Source organism: Sturnus vulgaris, chromosome 1 (genome assembly GCF_052056855.1).
Source record: "Sturnus vulgaris isolate bStuVul1 chromosome 1, bStuVul1.hap1, whole genome shotgun sequence".
Classification (NCBI taxonomy): domain Eukaryota; kingdom Metazoa; phylum Chordata; class Aves; order Passeriformes; family Sturnidae; genus Sturnus; species Sturnus vulgaris.
The window spans coordinates 106,672,753-106,698,191 of NC_142243.1; the positions used below are offsets into that span (position 1 = coordinate 106,672,753).

At 36.1% G+C, this 25,439-nt stretch overlaps 1 protein-coding gene across 1 annotated transcript in view; it reads left to right on the forward strand.

Annotated features, from left to right (window-relative positions):
* Positions 1 to 25,439, forward strand: part of LAMA1 (laminin subunit alpha 1) — a 98,023-nt gene that overhangs the window by 63,146 nt on the left and 9,438 nt on the right. Inside the window, exons 31-55 of the mRNA XM_014871232.2 lie at positions 812 to 898; positions 1,140 to 1,333; positions 2,295 to 2,437; positions 5,245 to 5,343; positions 6,659 to 6,770; positions 6,941 to 7,103; positions 9,425 to 9,635; positions 9,865 to 9,981; positions 10,076 to 10,239; positions 10,866 to 11,004; positions 12,263 to 12,356; positions 13,478 to 13,594; positions 14,553 to 14,735; positions 15,031 to 15,185; positions 17,059 to 17,202; positions 17,958 to 18,091; positions 18,253 to 18,403; positions 18,932 to 19,056; positions 20,333 to 20,483; positions 21,629 to 21,773; positions 22,386 to 22,527; positions 23,643 to 23,757; positions 23,939 to 24,109; positions 24,531 to 24,682; positions 25,167 to 25,352. Coding sequence (XP_014726718.2) covers positions 812 to 898; positions 1,140 to 1,333; positions 2,295 to 2,437; positions 5,245 to 5,343; positions 6,659 to 6,770; positions 6,941 to 7,103; positions 9,425 to 9,635; positions 9,865 to 9,981; positions 10,076 to 10,239; positions 10,866 to 11,004; positions 12,263 to 12,356; positions 13,478 to 13,594; positions 14,553 to 14,735; positions 15,031 to 15,185; positions 17,059 to 17,202; positions 17,958 to 18,091; positions 18,253 to 18,403; positions 18,932 to 19,056; positions 20,333 to 20,483; positions 21,629 to 21,773; positions 22,386 to 22,527; positions 23,643 to 23,757; positions 23,939 to 24,109; positions 24,531 to 24,682; positions 25,167 to 25,352 — 3,594 coding nt within the window. The remainder of the gene's footprint in view (positions 1 to 811; positions 899 to 1,139; positions 1,334 to 2,294; positions 2,438 to 5,244; positions 5,344 to 6,658; positions 6,771 to 6,940; positions 7,104 to 9,424; positions 9,636 to 9,864; positions 9,982 to 10,075; positions 10,240 to 10,865; positions 11,005 to 12,262; positions 12,357 to 13,477; positions 13,595 to 14,552; positions 14,736 to 15,030; positions 15,186 to 17,058; positions 17,203 to 17,957; positions 18,092 to 18,252; positions 18,404 to 18,931; positions 19,057 to 20,332; positions 20,484 to 21,628; positions 21,774 to 22,385; positions 22,528 to 23,642; positions 23,758 to 23,938; positions 24,110 to 24,530; positions 24,683 to 25,166; positions 25,353 to 25,439) is intronic.

The window sequence follows — 25,439 nt, forward strand, 5'->3', positions numbered from 1 at the left end:
TTATCATTATGTGTTATCATTGGTAATCATTATGTGTCCTTAATTTTTTAGACATTTGAATGCTGCCTATTTTTTTTAGTAAATGGAGCTTGCATTCTGAGCTGTACTGGTAACTCTGTGAAATTTTAAAATAAAAGTATTAGGTGATAGATGAATCAATTTTTTTCTCTAAAACTAGAACAGACACAGACTGCTTTATAGACTAGGTTGCTGTGGCATTGTTTAGTATCAAATGTGAGTCTCTTTCTTCATTCAGAGAACAGTACTTTTGTATTTTCAAAGATTCAGGCCATCCCCACTCCAAGCAGGAACTTTTCATGAGATCAATCCTAGGGGAAAATCAAATACTCTTTTGTTTGAAATGTATACATCTGCTTGTTTGGTAGAGGAACAGTTAACTTTGTATTTTGGAAAACAAAATGTGGTGCAGGCTGGGTTTTTTCAGAAGCTTAAAAAACGTATTTGTTGTTTGCTGTTGTATAATTGAGTCAGAATGAGGGTTTAGCAATTCTGGTATCCTCATGCAAGACTCAGTTAAATACATACAACAGACATATTATACAGCATTCATTTTACATTGTCTTACCTTTTCAAAGGAAGACCATGATGTGCTCTAGCATGTTATGCAGTAATGGAGCCACGTTGGGAAAGCAAACTTCACTAATTTAAAGTACAAATTCTAGAGCAATGCAATCAGATTAAACAGAGGATGCTGTTTCCTACAGTATTTAACCTGTGGCTGCAGGTGTTATCTATCTTTGTATGGTCTTTTATTTATATGATAGCAGATATTTGTTTATCCTTCCTCCAGTTTTAGTCCCACATGTGTCCTGAAAGGTGTTCAGGATTACCTCTGTGATGCTTGTCTCCCAGGATATGAAGGACAGTACTGTGAAAGGTGAGTTACACATGATGTTCCCATTTATTCCAGCTCCCAACGACAGTTTGGTTAATACGAGCCGTATGTGCACTCAGATTATTCAGTGTTCATAAATAAGTGTATAAAAATGCTCAAGGACTTAGAGTGATTTCCTAATTACTGTTGAACTGTTAATAAAAACTCCAAGCTGTTAGTAAATGTAACATCTGATATCATGATGAATATCCCGTGATGTTCAGTGTGCCATTGCTCCCTGCAGGTGCTCCCCTGGCTATTACGGTGACCCTCAGCTCCCTGGTGGCAGCTGCCATCCGTGCCAGTGCAATCCTGGTGGTTCAGTTGATGGGAATTGTGATGGTTCCACTGGGCAGTGCCTCTGTAAGCCGGGGGTAACGGGACAGCTCTGCGAGGAGTGCGAGCCGAGGCATCTCCTGGTGGAAGACCAGTGTGTGTGTAGGTGGTTTTTAAATTGTTTACTTTCCCAAGGGGCTGTGGTCCACTCCAGTGATATTTGTGTGCACATGGTTATTCCTTGGATGGGTTTATGATGTCAAGCCCTGTTCTTTTTGTGAAAGAAAGAAACCCAAACAAATTATTATTTCTGTAAAACAGGGAGGTTTGGAGAAGGTATTCTCTGGAGGTCTCATCCAACCTAAACCGTTCAGTGAACACAGAGAAAGTACACTAGAGATCATAATATCAGCCAAGCAGTTAATCCTTAAAATGGCTTATTTACAACCAAGTTTAAGGAAAGATAATTTTAAGACTTTTGCTGACTGTACAATATCTTACTTATTGCAAAATCTTGAATTCCTATGTCACCGACCCTTTGGATGTGAAATTGCTCTAATAATAGTTCTTGGAATTATGCCAGGTTTATAGGCATTCTCTACCAATAATAAGTCATATTCTCCCAATAATTATTCTTGTAATTCTTTATGAGAGTGTAAGTAGCAGAAAGACACATCTAGTACAGCAATCTGCTTCTATAATGAATTGGGATTTAGAACTCTGGTTTTATTTTGTATAAATTAAAAAAAAACCTGGGAAATAAATGGAATTACAGGACTGTAGGCTTGAATTTCCTGTCTGATGAGCTTGTTTGACTGAGTGGCTTCAACATGGATTTATTGCAAAATAGCTAAATAGGCTCAATAAGCTTATAATACAAGAAGCAGCTCAATATTAGTAGAAGCAATAGGGCTCTAATGTGTGTTAACCTAAGGAGAATGTGTTTGGAATAAATTCACTATTAGGCAAGAAGGGAAAGGCAAGACTGCAAATCTGTATATTCAGAGTTATACTTCATCGCTCTTAACTGAAATGGTGAAGGCACATACTGTCTAAATCAAAAGTGCAGTATTTTTGTCTTCATTTTAATACTAATACTGCTTCCTTAAAATTGTTTATTTAGCTTGTGATGACAACTGCACAGGAGTTTTGTTAAACAGTTTGGATAATCTCAACGAGGCCATGCTTTCAGTGAACCTCACTGGTATTGACCGTGTGCCCTATGGGATATTGTCAGAGTTGGAGAACGCAACACAACATCTGAAGGTAAAATGAACACATAAACAGCAGAAATATTCAGTCACACTTTTAAAACAAAACTTTTAGCGCCCACAGATGCTAGTAATTTGACAGAAGGCCTCCTGAAGTTCATGGCTTGAATATGTCAAAGTGATACCAGATTAAGACCATTATGTTTGCTGTGGAAATACACCTTAAGTTACTTGGCTGCCTGTTTCAGTTTCTTTTCATTTGTTGCTCTGGCATTTAAATAAATAGATTAATATATTTTTCAATCAGCAGTTGGATTTCTGAACATGCTGTATGTATGTGCTTCACTTAGATTATGTGCATTCTTAAATCTGACCAGCAAGGGAATTCACTTTCAGTGATGAAATAGAAACAGCAGGCCAGGTCTTCTCCTTTTTTGGTCTCTTTGCTAAAAAGCTGCCAAGGCATAGATCTAGAGGCTGTTTACCTAGAGCTCCCTGGGTTCTTCCCTGGAGTGGTGGGCTGCTTTTCCATTAGCAAAGGTGCTTGGGGTGCAGCAGTTTGCTTTCTTTTTGACTGTGGCAGTCCAAGTGCTTTACTTTACCCTCCAGCACAGGACACTAAAGTCAGGTGGAGTGTTTCAGTGTTGGAAACTTTCAGATTGCTTGGGGCAAACTTCCCTTCAGCTCCTCCCCCCCTTAAACAAAGCATGAAATACCACTTTTTGTGAGTCTAGAAGGTCATTTATTGTTGCTGAGGAATAGGTTCATGTGGCCTCTGCACAGAAACAGAGATAAACAGGATCCTCCCTGCTTCATGACTACTAAAAATAAACACATTTATTGGTAAGATTCTTCTCAGCAATAGTCAAGTAGACAAGCTATGAGTCAGAAACAAAACTATCTTCTTTGTATTTCACCATATCACAAGAGAATCAAAATTATGTGAGTTTTTTTGTGCTGCCAAATTCAGCAAACTAAAATTTTGAATTATAACTTCTTCTATTTAAGGTATAAGGCAGAATGAGTTCCAATCAGTGTACTTCAAAATGCTAATATTTACAATAATTGATGACAAACTTGATTAAATTACATGTTTATGCTTCAGCAGAGGTACTCTTATCCTTCAATTTAATTGCTAACCTTTTAGTTGGAAAGCTCCAGTGATGCTTCCCTTCCTTTATGTCCTAAGGCATAAGTGTACTGAACAATTGTAATACTTCAAGGATACAATTCACTTGCTTTCTATAATTAGTTTGTGTTTGTATAGGAGCACCATCATCTTTTACTTGAAAACATTATTGATATGTAGGTTTTTTTGAGCACTTTATTGCAAAGTGCTTAAAATAAGGGCAGTTTCTACTTACTTCTTAAGTAAGTTTAACTTTCTTAACCATGGTAGGTTTGTAGTAAGTTCGCCTTAACTATTTAAGTAAGCTTCAACTTGCTTCTTACTTTTGAAGTATTAGTATATGCATTTTTTCAATATTAAAATTAAATGAAAGCCAGATGTCACTTTCTTGGAAATGGTGTGCTTAAAGTTATACAAAACTTCTTGTGAATCATGTAATTTCGTTTATGTCGGGCTGCAGTGTTTTTAAACAATTTAATCGTGGGGGTAAGTTGATAGTCTTATAATTGTTCTCTGTTTAGAAGCAGGTATTCCCCTTTTCCTGCATAGTTAAAGATTACCTTATCTTTTGCCTTATGCAAAAAAACCCCTGTGGCTGGAGGCCAGAAAATCCCCAAGGTTATTTCTGTGAATTACAGATCTTTCCTGAAGGGCTGTCCCCTGCACTCATGCTGGTATTTCAGGAACTCGAGTACTTCCTCTTTTCTGTACCTTTCTGTGGGTCCATTGGTAATGACAATGTTATCACATCAGATTGTCCACTCCTCATTGCTTCTGCACCTCCAGTCCATTGGAAGGCTTCAGCAGTTCAGTTTTTCTAGTTAAAGCCTTCTGCTTTACTCCTCCTCATAAACTTAAACTTGGTTGCTGTCCTGGCTTGCTTTCTTGAACTAGGCTTTTAAAGAAACCTGCTGGGCTTTAAGACTCAAGAGCTTTAGCTTTCTTTGAAACTCCCATTTGACACAAGGCTGTTGGATACTCTTGTGTACTACTTTTTGAATAATTTGGATTTTACTTATATGTGTGTGTATATATATATGTATAGAACTTGTGGTATTTACGATGATTGCTCTGAAACATCTGAAATCTAAAAATATCCTTTCCTAGACTTGCTCTCTCTGTAAGAGATGCTGTAAGTTTCTTTGCATATTTAGAGAAGTGCTATTCTGTTTCAGGCCTTGACTGTATCAAATATTACAGACTTGGGTACAATCACCTATTTATTGCCTTATGGTGCAGGTTTGAGGTGGCCTTGAGCCTGTTATTCTTTCTCATTGACAAAGGGACCCACAGGACTGCTGATCTCCAGGGTCATCCTCACAGATACACCCTAGTGCAGCTGTTCTAACAGGACCTGCTGCTGTAAGGGTAGCAGCTACAGGACTGGGTGAAATATTTAATTTGAAGGGCCTTGGAGCTCCTCAAAGTAGTTTATTTGGGCAGCTCAGACTCTGGTGAAATTGAGAATCAGGAATGTAGAACTGCTGTTTCCTTCCTTTTAACTCTATTAAAAATACAACATGGCTGGATTCTTGCTTATTTAAAGAAATGGTACACTGTGTTGCATGAACTGTTATATATGTAATTACTTTATGTCATCTCGTGTGCTTTGAAAATCAGTCCTTTCAAACATAATTATAATCGAAATAGTGTGCATAGTTATTTTCTTCTCAGCTTTTCTGGACCCACAACAAAGTCTTCAAACTACATTGAGCTCTTCTCATTTCTTATAGAGGTCTATAGTTCCTAGAGAAGATGCAACTTACTCATTAGATACAGCAGAAGAAAATCTTCTGAATTTATCAGGGGGAATTGATTACTTGCATGAAGAGGTAGGTGCTGGTTTCTTTATTCTTAGGCTGTCTGGAGAAATCATTTGAGATTTCATAGCATAATAGCTTAATGCCAGAGACTTGTTCAGAAATTATTTACACAGAATCACAGAATCATTAAGTAGGAAGAGACCTTCAAGATCTTTGAGTCCAACCCAGTCCAAATAAACCATGGCACCAAGTGCCACATCCAGTCTTTTTTTAAACACATCCAGGGATGGTGACTCCACTGCCTCCCTGAGGAGATAATTCCAGTATCTTATCACTCTTTCTGTGAAAAATATTTCCTAATATCCAACCTGTGTTTCCCTTGGCACAGCTTAGAACTGTGTCCTAAGCTTTCTCATTCTTTCAGTTGCTGCCTGGAGAAAGAGACCAGCCCCACCTGACTACAACCACCTTTCAGGGAGTTGTAGAGAGTGATAAGGTTTCCCCGAGTCTCCTTTTCTCCAGGCTAAATCTACAGTTAAGTGAAAGAATTCAGTCCATGCTCTAGTCTTCCTGAAAAGAGGAGTTAATTGCTATGTGGAAATCTGCAAATTCAGTGTTTTATAATATTGTACAGGAGATTTACATGGTTTTTGTTTAAGTTCAGTTCTTTTGTACTGTGATCATTTAATGTCCTAAAATTGTAGAGAGTGAGTTACTTTCTTCTCATTGGTTTGAATATGTGGAGCTTTTTAAAAGTTATGTCACAGCTGAGAATTCATGAAAAAGTCCTTGATACCTGTAGTATTGTGTTTAAAATTATTTCAGGAGAAATATGTCTGTTAAGGTCTCACAGGAAAACTAAATACCATTTGTATTCTTTATCCAGTCTTAACAGAAGAATAATTGTAGATAGGAAATACACCATAGTACTTCAGCCATTAGATCTCATTTGTTGACCATATGTTCTTATCATTTTCTGACCATGTGTAGAGAATCTAACCTGGTGCTTCCACTGAATGTTGTTATTGTATTGCATTAATATTGATGTATCCAGAACAGTGATTTTCTTAACAAACAGTACTTGTACTTGAAAAATTTACTTAGATAAAGAAATAGCTTTGCTAATTATGAGCTTACTGATTATGGAAATAATTGATAACTCTGATCTGAGAGTCTGTAACTTTACACACAATTAAGGCATCTGCAAGCATGGAAGCATCAGAGATTTGTAAACCAGTTAGATCTACCTTACCAAAAAACATTGTTTCCTTAAACTAAAATATTCTCAATATTAAGAAAATAAGCATAAAAAACATAGACAGGTGTCAGGAATCAATCAGTGTTTTAGGAGAACTGTCAAATATCATCTCTGATTTTATTCTAGACAACTAGATTTTTGAAAAAAGCTCAGCAACTTGACACAATGACTCAGAAAACCAGGAATAAAAGTCAAGAACTGACTGGCTTTATTGAGACAGTACATACAACCATCAAAGGTATACTGTTTTTAAGATATTTCCATTTCTTTACAAAATTTAGTAAGGGTATGTCCTTTACAACTCTTGAAGTCCTATTTACATGGCAAATGCTACAGTTTGCACAGGGGATTCAAAGATGTCCTTTATTTTTTTAATGGTATGACTAAATTGTTTACTCTTCTACTCAGTACTTGCTGAAGTTGCTTTGTCACTAAATGAAACACTGGGCCTGGATCTGCCACTGTCAAATGCTGCATCTCAGAGCCTGCAGGATGATATTTCTGCCCTTTTGGATGCATTGCGCAAGAAGGATTTTGTTCAACGGCACCATAAAGCTACCACAGTCCTAAAGTAAGCCTGTTCTACCAAAAGCTTTATTTCACATATGTCTTGCCATGCAACACTGCTCTTTTGAAGAGATATCTGGAGAAACATTTTGCCATAATAAGGTGGCAGTGTGATAGTTAGCCCAAGAAGAGCTATGTGAACTTCGTTTTCGAGTTACATGAGTTGGTGATGCTTGGTCATCCCATGTGATACAAATCAATAATAAACTCTTTTAGAAGTCTGTAAATCAATAGTAAAGCCTGTTAACTTGGATGTGATACAAAATTCCAGTGCAATAAGCCAGAAGACTCACTGATTTCACATTCTTTCAGATCTCACCCTAATACACCTCTCCATGTATATATGTTAGATGACATATTGGCTGAAAACTGTCTCAGTCAATTTCAAGCCCAGGACATGTCAGGACATGACAATTGATTGTCACTGGAATGTGTAATACAAAGATCTGCAAATAAAACCATGGCATTTTTTAAAGCATTCTCAGCCATTGCTTAGGATTGTATTCTGTTGTCTTGATTTGTCCCCAGTTGAAGGTTACTTAGAAATGGCTTTTACAATCATTATTAGTGCTTATTTCAAGATAAAAAAATGTGGTTCCAAAAGTCAGCAAATTTTTTGTTCCACTTTCAGAATACTAACTAATGCCATAGCACACCAAAACCTGTAGGAATGTTAACATTGGCTTCAAGGAACAAGGATTTAGACCAGAGTAGAATATTTCTTAAATTTTGACTATTGTTTATTAAGTCCTTTGGATTAAGCAGGGATAGAGTGTTTGTGTTGGTAGCATGTCTCATTTTGTTCAGCAGACTCTTCTGCTGAATTTATTACTGTATAGAAGCTATTTAGACATGAAAATGGACCAGAAGTGTACCGTTTATTCTTATTAGGAACTTCAAATATGTCTCCAAATGTGTTGTTCCATAGTAAAAGAAGGTTCTGACTTTCAACATCAACAGCTTTTGAGCTGTTATAGAAGGTGTTTGCAAAATAACTTTTTCAATTATAGTCTCTGTTGAAATTCCTGAAAGCTCTCTGATAAGGGTCCTTTGACAGATTGAAGAAGAGAGTTAATAAGTTCTGTAAGGTTGTTTGCTCTGCAGAATTTCTTAAGCAATGCAGCTGTAAATTCAAAAATTATTTAAATAAGCAGTTTGCTAGTCTGTATTTTAGGAAGTAGATATTGCCACGTGACTCACAGTGGACTGAGTTTGTGATAATGTACTTGAGGCAACTGAGGTCTCCACACATTTGCTATGAAGGGCAAAGTCCCCAGACAATATGGAATATAACCTTTTTACTCTATACTGAAACAGAAGGCATTATTGACTTGTAAAATACTTTAGATCTTGTAAATTTTTTAAGGCTGTGGCTTCCGATTGAAAGGAGTCTGAATTTTTAATTTTAGGAAATACATGCAAATGCACATCTGCTGTTCAGTAAGAAAGTTGGAATTCATTTTGCTGTATGTAACTGTGAAATAAACTAGGTTTCTTTCCCTTTGGCTAAAGATCTATGTGATATGCACTCAGATTAACAAGGACAAACATTTATGTAAAAATACCATTTCAGGAGTTGCAATGTTCAGCATATGTGCTGAAATGAAGAGAAACAAAGGAATAGACTTAGGATAATTTTCATTTCTGTTCCTTCAGTTCTGGAAAGTGTTCAAATGGGAATGCAAATATTCCCAGATAGAACAGCTGAAGCAATTAACAACTGACAGATTTGGGAGAATTTAATATTTGCCAGATAATCTCTGTCGCTGATTAAAAATATAAGTGCAGAGATTGTTCATTTCAGTGTTCATTTTAATAAGCCTATTTATTTTTATTTGATATTTAAACTTTTCCAGACTCTTGTCCTTCAGTTATGGTTACTTGTACTTGTATCTTTCCAGTGCCAATCCTCATAAATGATGTTTTGATCCTACATTCAAAATATGAATCACTGCACTTAGGATTTGAGTACTCCCAGAGGAAAGTTTCATAGAGATTTTGACGTGGGGGGGTATGTCCCAAATTATATGTCCCACATTAAACCCAAACAAATGTGATTCATACTTTCCCCTTTCCCCTCTAGTCATTACATGCAAAGTTTATGAACTGTATTACTCTCCTCTCCCCAGGCAGTCATCATTTTGTGTGGTAAGATGAACAGCTAAACTGCCATGTGTATGTATGCTATTCTAGAAGAAAATGGCAGACTTTAGTAGGAAGATGCATGTAAATTAATTTCACATTACACCATTTTCTCCTTAAGAAATCCATGCCTTAGTTTCTCCTTTGCTGTTTCTTTAATTTCTGATTCCTATCCTTTTTCAGAGCTGCAGAAAAGTTGTTGACCCACGTTCAGAAGGAGTATCTCAAACCCCAGCAGGAACTGGCTGAACTGAAAGCAGATGCAAGCCAATTCTTATCAAAGCAGAACAGCAGACTGCAGGATGCCCAGGACCTGGTGAACAAGGCACTCGCTGACATCAATGAGACCCATCGCTTGTTTCCTCTCATCTCCAGCAACCTGGCAGACTTAAATGTAAGACTGGACTGTCAGTGTTGCTGCATAAGAAATAGCAAATATGTGATTGTGTTTAAAAGCTGATATTTTACATTTTTAAACATATTTAAACGTTTTAATATATGACACCTTAAAAATTTAAAGTAAACCATACCCCTGTTTGAAAACCATAATATTATGTGTTATGTGAACTCATCAGTACACCTGGTTTATCAGCCTACTATAAAACACTTGATTTATGCTGTAGGACAAAAAGCTGAAAATAAAGGAAGGTGAAGAAGTCTCTACCATGCTCATTGAAGAAGGGAAGGTCCTACTGAATGCTGCTGCTGCTCTTGCCCAAGATGTGAAGAACTCTACATTTGTAAGTCCTCAGGTTTTAACATCCTTTTAGAGACTCTCGAGTTTGTTTTGCTAGTGAAACAAAAAAAAAAGGGCAAACATTTTTTTTTTTGCAGAACGTGGAAGTCCAGCAGGATGGGTTGGTCCTGTGGAGCACCAAGCTGCGACATCACGTGGATGAGCTGGTGATGCAGATGTCTGTGAGAGGAGTGCTTGACTTGGTATACAGAGCTGAGGAACACGCCACCCAGTTCCAAAGACTTGCAGATGCACTAGAGAGGTGATAAACCCAAGAATTACAAAATTATCAGATTTACATTACTGTCAGATTTAATATAAATAGGTAGAGGCCTAACTCATTAAACAAATTCCCTGTCCATGTTTTGAAATCAGAACATTTTGCTTGGAGTAACATTAAGCAATTCTTGACTTCACCACAGCCAGATAAATTCAATAAAGCAAAATTTAATATAGATTAGATTTCAGATGTTTATAATTTCCTCCTAGATCCTGTATCTGTACTTAGTTTTTGAATTTCAGATAGGGTCTTGTTTCTGTTCTGTTTAGGTGATACGATTTGTTTGTCCTAAGGGTCGTTATAAATTGAAAAAAAATAGCATGAAGGAAGGGAACAAAATAGGAGAAAAAAAAAAAAAGAGATGGAATGGAACAAAACAGAACAGCAACTAACAAAATAGAAACAAGCCCTGTAATTGAAAACCTTTTAACTGATTCTTTGAGGTCAAAATAATGAATTGAAAGCTCCCTCCTTATGCAGCACTGGGCAAGGTGTGCTCATTTTTTCAGAGTGCATCATGTATTCTGGAAAGATATGCATGTTGTAATTGGAGACATGGAACTCAGTGCTTGATTGAAAACATAATTACTTGTTAATTGTCCATTTAGTGACCTTTCTAGAGTAAGAAATGTGACTCTGAATACAACTGCTGCTATCTACACTCACTCCAGTGTTAAAAGTGTGATTGAAAGAACAGAGAGTTTGGCAGATGATGCATCTAGAGTTATGAATGTCCCCTTGGATTTAGTAAGTATCAAAATTAGTACTTTAATTTATGTCCTCCCCCTTCTTATTTAGGAATATTTGTTCTACTTGTTTCAGCTCTTGCTGAATACTTGAGTCTTCTTGATGGCAGCATGTCCTTGATGGCAGTCTCTGTCCTACTAGCTAGTATGTACTGTATCCTGACTCCCTACTCCAAGGCAGTAATGGCATCACATTTCAAGTTCAGTTTACTTTGCTTTTCTCTCTGCCACAGTACCATTTTCCCTTTTTTTTTCTGTTTTTGGTTTGTTTTTGTGTTGTTTTGTTTTGTGTTTTTTGTTTGTTGTTTGTTTGTTTGTTTGTTGCTTTTTAGCATCTAATGCCTCTTTAGCATTAGATTGGACTGGACTTGATTCTATGAGGATTTATATCAGGCATCTGACATGTATTCCCATAGGCCTTAGATTCCCAAACTTCTAGTGCTCCTTTCCACCTTTGGAATTATTCAATGATCTCCTTATCTGACCTAACCTTCTTCCATTTCTATCTGGGTATTCCCAACTGCTGCTACTTTGCTTAGTAGAGGACATTTGATAACAAATGTATGTTTGTGTCTCATCTACCTTCCCTCTGCCTTCAAAGATTATCAGATTGTTACTGGAACAGTAGATCAGAAAAAACAGACTAGTTCCCAATCTGATCTTAACAGTTTCCTATAATTTCCCCCCCTCCCCACATCTCTTTGTCATGCACATTATAACTGCAGAAGTAAATGTGTGACAATGCATTTACATGACAGTGATCAAAATAATAGACATTGTTTTATGACCTTGTATGTTATTATACAGCACTCTGTCTTATTAAAGCTTTCTATGGCATGAATCATTCAAGGTGTTTTTTCAGTTGGAGAAAGGTAAAAGCATGCTTCTAAGACTGAAATTTTGAAATATCTCACTTTAAACTGCTCAGTGCTGGAAATTTTGAGTTAGGCCTGGAATTAGAATTTCCAAAAGGCAACACTGAATCTCTAGCAGTATTGAAACTAAAATTTTGTAGGTTTTGTTTCATAGTCGTCTTTTTTAGAAATTATTAAATGCAAAGACATTCAATGTCACATTCTAGAATAAAGGATAACAACTTGTATTATTTTTAATGGATGCTCAATATCTCAATGGATGCTCAATATCTCATAAATAACAAGAATGTTCAATAACTTTATGTAGATATCAGCAAATACTTAAATATTTTCAGTTGCATTTCTGTTTTTCATATGTGGCAACTTGATGTCTGTGTTTTTTAGCCAGATGAGTCTTTCAGTCTTCTGGGAAAAGAAACTCTACTGCTTAGCTCCAGATTTCAGAATGAAGCTAAAAATCTGAAGAAAAAAAGTGATGGTCAGTTCTATAGAATTTACATTTCTACCTTTATTTCTTTTCTCAATTTTCTGTTTTGTGCTGGTTTTTTGTATAGTTTATTATTTTTTTAATGAGCATAAGCTAAGGTAAATATATATCTACGACTATGTACATATTTTCATGCAATTAAGATTAATGTTTTATGGATTCTCATAGGATTTTCATTTTTTGGGTAAGAATAAATTTTTTCTCCATAAATGTTTAATAATTTGGCCTTCACTGTACCCCATTTATAATAAGCAGTGCTTGAAATGGCTGTTTTTCCAAACTTTATGAATTAAATCATTAGAGATTGTGTACTAGACAAAGAAAGACCATAATTCTCAAAAATTCCATTCATTTTTATGGAATAAATCATGGATGACACAGGTATGTAAGATGACATGTTTAAATCCTAATCCTTTTCACTTTTTCCCGCTGGACAGCTGAAATAGAAAAAAAGGATGAAGTTCTTTGTCTCCATAAATTCAAAAATACTTTTTTTATAATATTATTCCAAAGATACCAGCAAGGTGTTGAAGTCTACACCACGAAAATTCAAAGTATTTTGAGCAAAGGCTTTGTGTAGGAGCAGAGGCAAACCCTAAGTTACATTTTTGACAAAATTGGACAGGGAATGTTTCACAGAGATAAACTGTAACTGTAAAATTGTGTTGTCTTGCAATACCAGTGAATTACAAATATGAATAAATTTTATGTTATTCACATGGACAGGATTACCATTTGTCTACATATTTTAATTTCTAATAAAAGGATTCTGCAAACAGATCACAAATATATAGAAAAAAGCCACTTATTTGGCTCCTGTCTGATAATACAAAATGTGAAGAACACTAAAAATTATTGGAGTTCACAGTCATGGAATAATTTTAATTTATAGTCTTTTCCTCACTGGAAAAGGTTTGTAGTTATTCAGTCTGATAGAATTGGATTTGAACAGAACAGGAGCTTATATATTTATACTGCATTCATTTTGCATTCCTGTTTGTAAAGTGCTCTTTCTATTGAAAAAAAATGCTCCCTTGATGAGATAAATGAATACTTTGGGTTTGTGTGGGTTGTATGGTATTTGTTTATGCATTTGTTATTTCTTTCTACAGGACTTCTATTTGGACTGAATGAGTTGAACAAAAAGGTAGAAAAGATTCAGGAAAGTACTAATAAAATTGGCAACCAACTTAATGATTCTCTGTTGACACTCAGAGCATTGCCTAATAGTAAGTGAAATTTATATTGACATTCTTCTTATTACAGAACTCTCTAGAACAATTGTAATAAACCCAGTTCATTATCTGATTGCAGAGACCTAGTATTAAACTATACTGGAGACTTCATTTAGCCTTGTAAATATTTTACATTCTTTTCAGTAAACCCGTTAAACATAATTGGGTTATAATATAAGGTCTGCAGTCTGATTCACATTTCACATTGCTATAAATCAGGATGGGCTCTGATAGAAATATAATTGCACTGATATGAAAGGAGAGCAAAGTTATATTTAATCCCACATGCAGGGAAATTTACATATGGAACTCTGAGATTTCACTTTCTTTTCTGACTTGTTTCAAAATTGTTTTGCTAATCTGTGAATTTCACAGTATGCCTGTAAATATTTTCCTGTTGTAAATGCTGATTTCATTTAATTGATTAAAATCTATTTTCTGTGCTTTTCTAAAATGAAAGAATTCCTCTTTTCTCAGTCATTATTTTGAATAAAGGCAAAACCTAGAGTTCATGGAAACTAATAAAGAAAATTACGTTTACGTTCTGAATAAGAGGGTCTGAAATACTTTGCCAATCTTAATAATGTGTTTTAAGTTAGAAAAACACTGATAAAGACCTCTAGCTAGGGTTATTTGATTCTACTGTGAATCTGGATTAGAATGCTAAATTCAAAACTTAAGTCTCAGACGAGTGTCTCTGAGTGCCAACACTCATTTAGGGAACTTAAACACACTACAACCCTGATGCATTCATACAAACTTCCTGATGAAATAGGCAGAATCAAGTTCCCCGAAGAAACAAAACCACAATTCTTACTATGACAGGAATGTAACTGACCACATTCCTAGTATTTTGACTATGTTTGTAGGGCTGTTACAAAGCCAGGCATTTGTTAGTTACAAGTATGTATGAAGGTTTTGAATGTGTTTTAACCTTGGAACTGTGTTTCAGATACCAGGAAATACATGCTTGAAGTGAAAGAGCTGGCTGTGTCTGCAAACACCAGTGCTGTGGTGGATTTAAGTCACTTTGGGGAGTTCAGTCAAAAGCTGATGAATACATCTTCTACATTGTCCCAAGTTAATGACTCTTTGAGGAAAACAAGTGAACTCATAACTGATTCATCAAAAGCTGGTAAGTCTGCTCTGTGGAAATGTCACTGCTTGCAGAAGCAGTATTAATATTCAGTTTTCACAGGCATTAAATATGAGTCTGATGGATTGTGAGTTTATTCCTAATTCAGTAAAAAAATGCTAACTTTTTAAAAAAGTCCTCTAGAGGATTCACATGGGATGTATATCCCTTACTGATGTTAAAAGTTGCTGAAACCAAAATGATCACAAACTGGCAACCTTGGCTAAGTATTTTAGCAATGAACAGTACATTTTGCATTCACCCTACCTCAACATTTCTTTTTATGTTTTCACAGCATTCACAGCTGAAAAACAAGTTAAAGAAGTTGAAGCACAAGCAAGTCTTTTATTGGACAGACTCAAACCTTTGAAAATGCTAGAGGAGAACCTGAACAGAAACCTGTCTGAAATTAAAGAACTTATCAGCCAGGCTCGCAAGCAGGCAGCATCTGTAAGTTCCATAATCCCAGACTTAAATGAATTTTCACTTTTAGCAGGGAGGTTCTTTGAGATAAGGAGCCTAAAATTTCTTTTCAAGGTGCCTGGTTATTGTTACGGAGTCTCAGTGAAGTCCAAAGAGCACCTACTGATACTGGCAGGGCTGTTGGTACATTTTAAGGTTTTAGCATCAAGGTTCTTATTGCATTTGTGAGTTTGTCAGAACAGCTAGCTAGTAATTTATCTGCTATTTCCTCCTGTTTCCTGTAAAAATAATGAAACATAATATGTCAGAGAGCAGTCATGAGAGATTTTGATGAGAAACAAACAAGCTGGGAGATGGTACTGCTGTTCCCTTTAGTATGAGATGTTAATTTTTGAGGTTATTTAGAGATTGATGTGGGGTATCCCCACATAACATCAAGAACTATTAAAATTTTTTGTCAAGAGCATTGATTCTATCAATAAATTTGCCATCTTTGGCCTGTCATATCCATATATTCTTTGTGAGAAGCAGCTGAGCATCCAGAGTACTTTATGACAGTATACTTGTTTTTAAATCTCTGCCTCTCCCTTAAAGACAGCAAAAGTGAATCAACTGCACTATGGATCTCATTAGGCTTTGAGAGGAATACGAAATTGACTTTGCAATGAGTAATTTTTGGTATGCCTTTGACATAATTGTGGACATGTTATTGCAAGGTTTTGGGAGGTTTTTTTAAAAAAACCAGAAGGCACTCAGTTCTTCCTGCAAATCTTCTTAATTATATGGTTATTGCTTCTCTGTCACAGTCTACTGAAGCTTAATGAATCCACCACAAAAAAAAAGAGTGGTATTTTCTGAGGTGTCATAAGCCACAGAGGTTCCTGGCAAGGTGAAAAGAAGTGTTAGCAAAGTCCCTTTTTCCAATTTGAGGGAATTTGTTCTGTTTGGGGGGAGGTGAGGTTAGGGTTTGGTTGGGTTTTTTTGTTTCTGTTTTATTTGCTTTTTTGTTTTGATTTTGTGGTTTTGTTTTTTGTTTAATTTTTTTGTTTGTATATTTGTGTATTTTTGTTCAGGTTTTTGTTTGATCTTTTTTGTTTGTTGGTTGGTTTGTAATTTTTTGCTACACAAGAGAAACTTTATGTATCTGTGTCCAGATGCATGCATACACACATGTGTGCTATATGCATTTAGCAGTTACAGATATATTCCATGAAGTTAAAGGATTTAAGGCTTTTTTTCTTGCTAAAATGGATTTTCTGTCATTATACTACCAAGCTGCTGGAAGTTTGGCTGCATTTATCTTGGATCAATGCCTTATCAGTTTACTAAACAGTGGTCTTAGGGGTATGACAACAGGGATATGATTTATTTAATCTTTAAAAAGTTGAACTTGCCATATATTCACAAATGTAATTTTTAATATTGTGTAAACAATACACATTTGGAATAATCAAAATTATTGCTGATGATATGCCTTCTTAATTTGTTTACAAAAAAATTATCTTCACATAGACTAGAAATTGTTTCCTTTATTTTAAAACATTTTGAATTTCTGTATCTTTATTTTCTAATATTATGACATGGCTTTTTGCTGATTTATGATATTCTGATCCAAGACTTACTGTTATTTTCTGAAATATTTGAATAGTTTATTAACTGATTCAAACCTCCCAACTGAGTGAATGTATTAAGACAGATTTCATTATTTTCTATTGTGAATCTCTTTATCAAGTGATACCTAGAAGATTGCAAAAATCTAACCCAGGTAGCAATACGTAGATTACATGGAAGGATCTCAGCAAAAGGTTTGGCTTTGGTCAGAAGCTAGGTACATACTCCACAAATGAGTGCTGTGTGCACTGAGATTTGTTTACATTCTGTTTTCTTCTTTTGCACTCAGATTAAAGTTGCAGTATCAGCAGACAGAGATTGCATTCGTGCGTATCAACCCCAAATTTCATCTACAAATTACAACACCTTAACACTTAATGTGAAAACTGCTGAGCCAGATAACCTCCTTTTCTACTTGGGTAGCAATGGAAAGGTAAGTTTCTGGTGTACGTTCACTGAAGGTGATGGTAGTCAAGTTTTAAATGACTTTTAAAAGTTTTAAATGACTTTTAAAAATTTTAAATATGCTTTTTCTTACTTGATTTCAAACTAAGTAACCAAGTGGGGCCCCTTGCAGACAGATGTATTCACTAGTGTGGAAATACTTATGTGCCTTAGATGATTCCAGAGATTTTTCAGAGATGAGAATAAAAGCACCAGATTGAGTGTCACACCCTCTGTGATACTTTCGTATAGCATGCTGGAGTGTATCAAATGATTTGCTTGACAACACAACTAAACTTCTTAAAATTGGCTCTCATGAGCACGGTGCATCCACCCACTTGAAAGGGATTGTGATGGCTCACTGTCACATTGCTGTCCTCTTCATTCCCTCTGTAATCCCAATAAATGCACAGCTGTTATTTCCTTGTAGCACACTATCATGGGATACTACTTTTTCTCAGACTGATAAGTCACTTCACATACACTCAGGATTGTATATTTCTAGACATCTATGTATCTGCATGTCTCCTTATATATGTATTATATAAAGAATACATTCAGCTACTTGCATATAACCTGAAGGACTTTAGTTTCATTAGAAGTGAGTGAAAAGCCTGATTTTGCTAAATGTTAACTCCTGCAATATGGGATATAGGGACATGAATCTGGAAAGGCTTTCTCCATGTTACTGATGAAAATGCACATTTGATGCTGTGAATTACAATAGGCTCTGCTGTTTTTCAGACAGACTTCCTGGCAGTGGAGATGCGACGTGGTAAGGTAGCTCTTCTTTGGGATTTGGGCTCTGGATCAACAAGAGTGGAATACCCTGATCTTCAAATTGACAACAACAAATGGCACAGAATACATGCCACTAGGTAATTAAAATGAGAATGTCGTAAGTGTTGTACACAAAGCATCCAGTGACTTTTTCAGTGATGAGATTTTTCTTTTCCTTAGAAAGAGAAGCCAACAGTATGTGTGTGTTGATTGGGCCTGGTGATTTCTAAGACTATTTATTACTATTTGTGTTCGGCAGGTTTGGAAAAACAGGTACACTCAGCATAGAGGAAATGAACTCCAATGAGAAGACTTCACCTAAATCTGGAACCTCTCCGGGGACAGCCAGCATATTGGATGTTAACAAGTCAACCCTAATGTTCATTGGAGGACTTGGAGGGCAAATCAAGGTTAACTTCTGATCAGCCTTCTGTTAATTGTTTTGAACATGTTTGAGAAATACATTTGCATTAGAAGTAATTGCATTATTTGGTTACTTCATCAAGCATTGCCAGGTACTCTGAGCATAAAGCTGAGATGCTGTAAGGGTCTTATAGTATCCTGAAGTTAATTTTCCCTGAAAATTTTTACATAAAGTTTTAACCAGGACTGTCTGTGTCTGCATGCACCATGTATAGACATTATGAAATGAATTTGGGTTTTGTTTGCTTCTTCCATGGTTTCTTTTAGTTTGCAATCGTTATTCACACTATGAAATGTGTAAGTAGGTCAAGGACGTAGTTATTTTACTTTTTTGATGTACTAATCTATTATTATTTGAATTATAATTGTTAATAGTTATACTAAAACATGTTGTTTTCTTCTTATGACTTCTATCTAACAAAGTTCAAGGAAAACAACCAAGCAAAAATTTTGCTGCATAATTTTCAGAGTACTTAACATTAATTTGTATTCATGAAGTATTTCTTGTCTTATAGAAATCACCTGCTGTTAAGGTGACCCATTTTAAAGGGTGCCTAGGAGAGGCATCCCTGAATGGCAAATCTGTTGGTCTTTGGAACTATGTAGAAAGAGAGGGCAAGTGCAATGGCTGTTTTGGAAGGTATTTTGTCTCACTCCTTTTTCTTTTTCTTTTTCTTTTTTTTTTTTTTTTAACAGGTTTAGAATAATTTACATTTGTAATGTTATATTTTTGTGTTAACTAAACATACGGAGCTCAGACAAATTGCAGTGTTTCACTGATCATTAACTTACAGTTCTGAGCACATTAATCTGAATGTGTCAGTGATATCAAATAACTTAATTGTATGGAATTTCAATTTTTAAATCACTTTTTCCGAGGAGTTTTATTGTTGCTCTCTATTTTGTGCATGGGAAGTAGAGACTACCAGTGAACCAAAATACTTTGGCATCTTTGTTTTCCAGTAAGACAAATTCTTTCCTAGGGTAAGAAACAGTGTAAAGCAGTCTTACCAAAAAAATCGATAGCAAAACTGTAGCCACTGAACTTGGTACGTTTTGCAGACTGTACTATTTTTGTGTTTAAAGAATAGAAAAGAAATATGCTTGTCCATATTCCCTTTGCAGAATATTTCACGGAGAAACAGCAGAGGGTGCTGTTTGATTGTATGAGATATTTTTTACAAGTCTTGTGCTGCAGGGAAAGGGGCTAATAGATCATGTATTGTAAGTGCAATTATGCAAAGCATTTTGATAAATGGATGACGTTTTAATTTAGAGGGTGTATGCTGTAACAATTATTTTTTCCCTCAGGAAATCACTGGGTTTGGCTTTTATTTTCATACATAAGGGAAGAACACTTATCTTGTGTGCATCCTTCCCCATGGCTAAATCATGTGTTGTGAGGTTGTATCATGAAAGTGGCCGTTGGCTGGAATCCTTCAGTTATTCATTACATCAGGATTCAAGTATTTTCCCACACTTTATAAATTACTACCTGGAGGCTGCACTGACTCAGCAGTACCTGAAGGGAGCCAACCAGAAAGATGGAGAGAGATTGTTTACAGAGGCATGGAGTGACAGGACAAGGGGGAATGGATTCCAACTGAGAGCAGGTTTAGATTGGATGTTAGAAGGAAACTCTTTACTGTGAGGGTGGTGAGATGCTGGAAGAGGTTGCCCAGGGAAGTTGTGGATGCCCCACTCCTGGAAGTGTTCAAGGCCAGGTTGGATGGGGCTCTGAGCAACCTGGTCTAGTGGAAGGTGTCCCTGCTCACGGCAGGGGTTTGAATGGGATGGGCTTTAAGGGCCCTCCCAACCTAAACTATCCTATGATCTTACTTTTCTTACATTTTATATTAAAATTACTGGGAAAAAACAAATGTTAACATTTTTTTACTGGTTTTCTGCTTCTGTAGCCCACAGGATGAGGACACTTCATTCCATTTTGATGGCAGTGGATACTCAGTTGTGGAGAAGGCACTCCGCTCAACAGTGACTCAGATAATAATATTTTTCAGTACCTTTTCACCGAATGGGCTTCTTCTGTATCTTGCTTCTAATGGCACTGTAAGAAAATGGATCAGATTCCTAAATTGTCTACACAGTCTTAGATCATTTGGTGGTTTACTGGTTTCTTTGTTTTTCAGCTCACATATATTAGAGCATATTACTACTTTTGTGTAGTTCATCACCTGAGATTGGCATCATAAGCTAAAGGAATAAAGACAAGAATCCTAGAGGACACGTCATTACAGCAAATATTCACCTAAACTAAGGGCAACATTAAACAACGAAAATAATTATTCACAATTTATTTAAAATTTAAAATAAAAATAAATTATTTTAGACTAAAATTAATGATTACTTAACTAAAGGACAGAAAAGAAAACAGTAAGGGCAACCAGCTAGTTTTTTTCAGTTAGAGAAACCTTTTCAGAATTCAAAAATGTTTCGGAACTGAGCTTGCAGAAAGACAATATAATAATAAAAAACCATATTGAATTAAATCCATAAGATGGGAAATCAGTAAACTGAAACAAATTAAATAAAACTCCTGCAACAGCAATATAACCCAGACCCATCAGCAGACCTTCATTGTCATGTCATGCAGTTTACTGCATTCTTAGATGGTGGTTTTCTATTCCTGAAGGAAGGAAAAGCTTTGGGTACAGATTCTTTCAGAATCACTGCATTATTCATTTGCTTTATGTACTCACTGCCTGAATACATTGCACAATGATATCTGATTTAAGCTTTACAGTTCAGAGGGGCACCTTTAATGCAATTCAGAAAGTCTTTTTTAATGTTTGAGGAAGGTCTTTGCTTCTTGCAGAAAAAACATCATAGTGTTTGATCGTTATGCTAATTTTCAAATCAAATTACTTTTAACTTCATCCAAAATCAGGAAAATGTGACTTTATTTACCTCTTCCTCTTCTGAGCAATCAAACCTCACAATGTATTTAAGTAAGAATAATAAGACAAAACAAAAATACATCCTTGACAGGTACTTGTAACTTAATTTTCCTAAATATAGTGAAGATGAGCATCTTGGGCTTAACAAATTGTCCAGGTGCAAGAGTTACTAAATCTTTTCCACACAGTAGGCCAAACCTGCCAGGGATGCATTCTTCAGGAAGATTTTATTTCCAGGAATGTCATCTGTTAGTTTGTAATCTGGTTTTGTTTTGGGGTTTTTTTTCTTCCTCTCAGAGAGACTTCTTGTCCCTTGAGCTCGTTGATGGCAAAGTGAGGGTGACTGTTGATCTTGGTTCAGGACCCCTTGCTCTTACAACAGAAAATCGTTACAACAATGGAACGTGGTATAAAATCTCATTCAATCGGAATAAGAAGCAAGGTAGGCTACAGATTGTAAAATCTGGTTGTCTGCACATTTGAAAATACAAATATCTGAGATAGCTGCAGGGAACATCACAGCAAACAAATTTGATCACTTCAATGCAGTGTCTTTAGCAGCCACACCTATGATACTTTGCTTTTAGAAGGACTATGGTATGAATCTTGTGCTTGGTTTAGCACATCTCATAAAGAGCAGGTAGTGTAGAAACTGCTTCACAAAAATGTACCAACAGTCTTTAAAGACTGAGATTTTTGTCTGAGTCTGTAGATGAACGATCACATTTTCTCTTCTGCATTTTAATGTTACTTAGTACAACTCTTCTATGAGGGTCTGTGTTTCAGCAATAACACATGTGCTAATAGCTATAACATCTTCTCATACATATCTATTTTCCTGTAGACTTCTCCAGATTTGGTTTTGGCAGAGAGGAATGAATGAGATTAACAGAATAGCTGGAAGTACAATAAATTGCTCATTGTAAAAATAAGAAGATTGTCCATACCTGTCCAAGTCAATGAATGCATTTTCCTTTATTATGGACAAGATTGCCAGAAGGGAAGAATGTGTATTCATGTCCTTCTCCAGATCTTTACTCTCTTTTCTTTGCAGGAATTTTGGCAGTCATGGATGCATATAACCTTAATTATAAAGAAACCAAGCAAGGAGAATCTCCTGGTGTTGCCTCAGACCTGAACCGCTCTGATAAGGACCCAATCTTCATTGGTGGGCTGCCAAGATCGAGGGCTCTGAGGTAAAGTGTCTCACTTTTCCACCTTTGCTAAGACTCTTGTAAGGTGAGGGAAGAACTTTTACGTACTCTAATCTCCTCTGAAATTAGAGAAAAAAGTGAATTCTGGAGTTTAGTTTATGGCCACGCATACAACATCTGTCCTTTGACTTCAAACTCTGGTGTAGTGCTTTCTACTGGTACATCTGATGCTGCAGTTCAGATCAGAATTAATTTTGTTTTCTTCCTCCAAGGGTGATTTCCACCACAGCAGCTGCCACAGCAGCCTCCCCCTGCTCTTTGGGGCAAGCATTCAGCACTGCTGTCTGCAGTGATGTTCCTTTGGTCTCCACCTGTGCCAGCCTTGTGTTTTCCAGGCGGCATTTATGGGCAAAACTGTGCTTAAGGATAAAAGTTGTACTGCAGAATTCCTGTAATTCAGTAACTTGGAACAGAGGAAAAACAACTGTGAACAGATCAGAAAACATTGCAAATACATATTTTATAGCATGTCTCCAGTTTATGGGGGTTTTTGTATTGCACATCTGTACTGAACTTGCAAAGTCACATTTCTTTCACTGGCTTCACTGTGAAAGGATAAATATGGCAAGAGAAAATCTAATTAAACTTTCTGCATGCTCTTGACAATAAGGTCAATTCTAGTACATTATTGGTCTCTGCACAGTCATTACAGACTGCAGACTTGTTAATCTTAGCTGGCATACCAGCGTGTAAGGGATTATGGCAGGATAGCCTTAGATTCCTCAGCCTTAAACCGGGAACCAAATTAGGCATTCTCCAGACTTGAAAACTGAAAAATCAATGCTGCATAGTAGCTGCTGTTTACACAATCTATTTTCTTTCAGCTGAAGATTCACCTTAAAGTTTTGGGAAACGACCTGGCCTGGCAACACAACATTTCATGTTTGAATTTGGGCACAACATTATCTTCACTCTTTTTAAGACCAGATTTAGTATCCAAGAGTAAAACTTAAACTATATCTCTTTTCACTTACACCAGACCAACCTCATTCTTTAAAACAGATGTCTTTCTTTTCTTGTTGAAGAGAAATTAATCTTTTCTCCCAGGAGATTCCAAGTACTACTCTTTGGAAAGAAAGCCTTGTTTTGTGTTTCAGGAAAGGTCTTAATAGCAGAATGTATGTGGGATGCATCAAGAATCTTGAAATATCTCGTTCCACCTTTGACTTGCTTAGAAATTCGTATGGAGTAAGAAAAGGCTGTGTATTGGAGGTAGGAGACTTTATAGTTTTGTGATTTGATCTTTATTTTAATGGAATAGTGGTGTTTACTGTGAGTTGAAACAGATTTATCTTTACAAATTCTTAGATAATCTAATCTCTATTTTATTTTTTTCTTACCTGACACTGGGTTGGGATAAATTCAGTAATTATTTCTGTTCTTCAAAAAATAGCCTATTCACAGTGTGAGCATCATGAACAATGGATATATTGAGTTGGTACCTAAGTCCTTAAGCCCAGAGTCAGAACTGATGGCAACTTTTGCTACAAAGAACAGCAGTGGCATCATCCTTGCTGGACTCAGCAGGGGACTGGAAAAGCGACACCGAAGACAAGCACATTTGGCAAGTACTGAAAACAAAGAAGTTTTGGGGATTATTTTTGCCATTTTTATTTTCTAAAATCAAGTCAGATTGCTATATATATTATGTATCTGATGCACAGTTGAAGCCTCTAGAATCCAAAGAGAAAATCTTACTATTTCCTGCTGTAAGAGAAGGAGTGTGTGTGGGTGTATTAAAAAAACCTCCTACACTTTACCTAGAGTTGTTTTGACCAGAGAAATGTCCAGCTTCTGCATTTGATTTTAGAAGGCTTTGTACTCTGAGAGGTACCAATACAATTCCTACTAGTGTTTGAGTTTCATTAAAAAGTTTCCAACAAGGTTGGAGGTAAATGTTTCTCATGTATGTTCTATTTAAACACTAAATGAGTGTCTGAAAATTGAGCTACAGTTAAAAATTAATCCTCTGATTAAATCTACAGCCTTTCTTTTCCATCATGCTGATTGATGGTCATCTTGCAGTGCATGTTAATGCTGGAGATAGAGCAAGTACTAGGAAAGTAGTTCTTCAGTCTGCTAATGGAACATACAGTGATGGACAAGAACACTCTGTCATCCTAATTCGGAATAAGAGGTACATGTGACTGCAAAGAGTACTACCTTTTTAATTATTGTACGTTGTTGTCAGTTCACTGCACTCTCTGAGGAATTGCCTTTTGCTAGTTTATTAGGTGGGATAATCAGGGCTGTGTTTTTCTGCTGTCAATGCAGATGTTCTGATTTACATGGTAATTTTATACAGCCACTGATAGAGGTGTAGCTAAAAGCTCTCAAAATCTCTAGAACAGCTTGGGGCACTTGAGTACAAGCATACTAAATAGTATTAGAAAAAAGATACACAGCTATCAAAATAATTCAGAAAGATATTTGACAAAACTTTACATTTTAAAAATCATCAAAAGAAGAGCTTCCAGTTTTAAGACATTGAAAGGATTATCAAAGTGATGGAATATTTATTTATTAGAAGAGGACGTTTTTGAGGCTGGTAGGAATGCTTTTCATCTGAAAATTGCTCTCTAAAATCTTGTTGAATGCTTTCCCTACTTTATCTTTTTCAGGATCATAACTGTACAGGTGGATGAAAGTAAACCTGCAGAGTTGAGGCTTGGTTCAGCAACAGAAAATAGCCCCATTAATATTTCCAACTTCTATGCTGGTGGCATTCCAGCAGGAGAGGGCATCTTTGGGCTAAAACTGGCTGGCTCCTTTCATGGCTGTATCAGCAACCTTATTTTTAACAAGGAGTAAGTCAGAAGGGTAACTGCCTTGTTTTGGAAAACCGTGATCTCTTCCATGACACTTCCATTTGCCTGTTTTTTAACATAAGATAT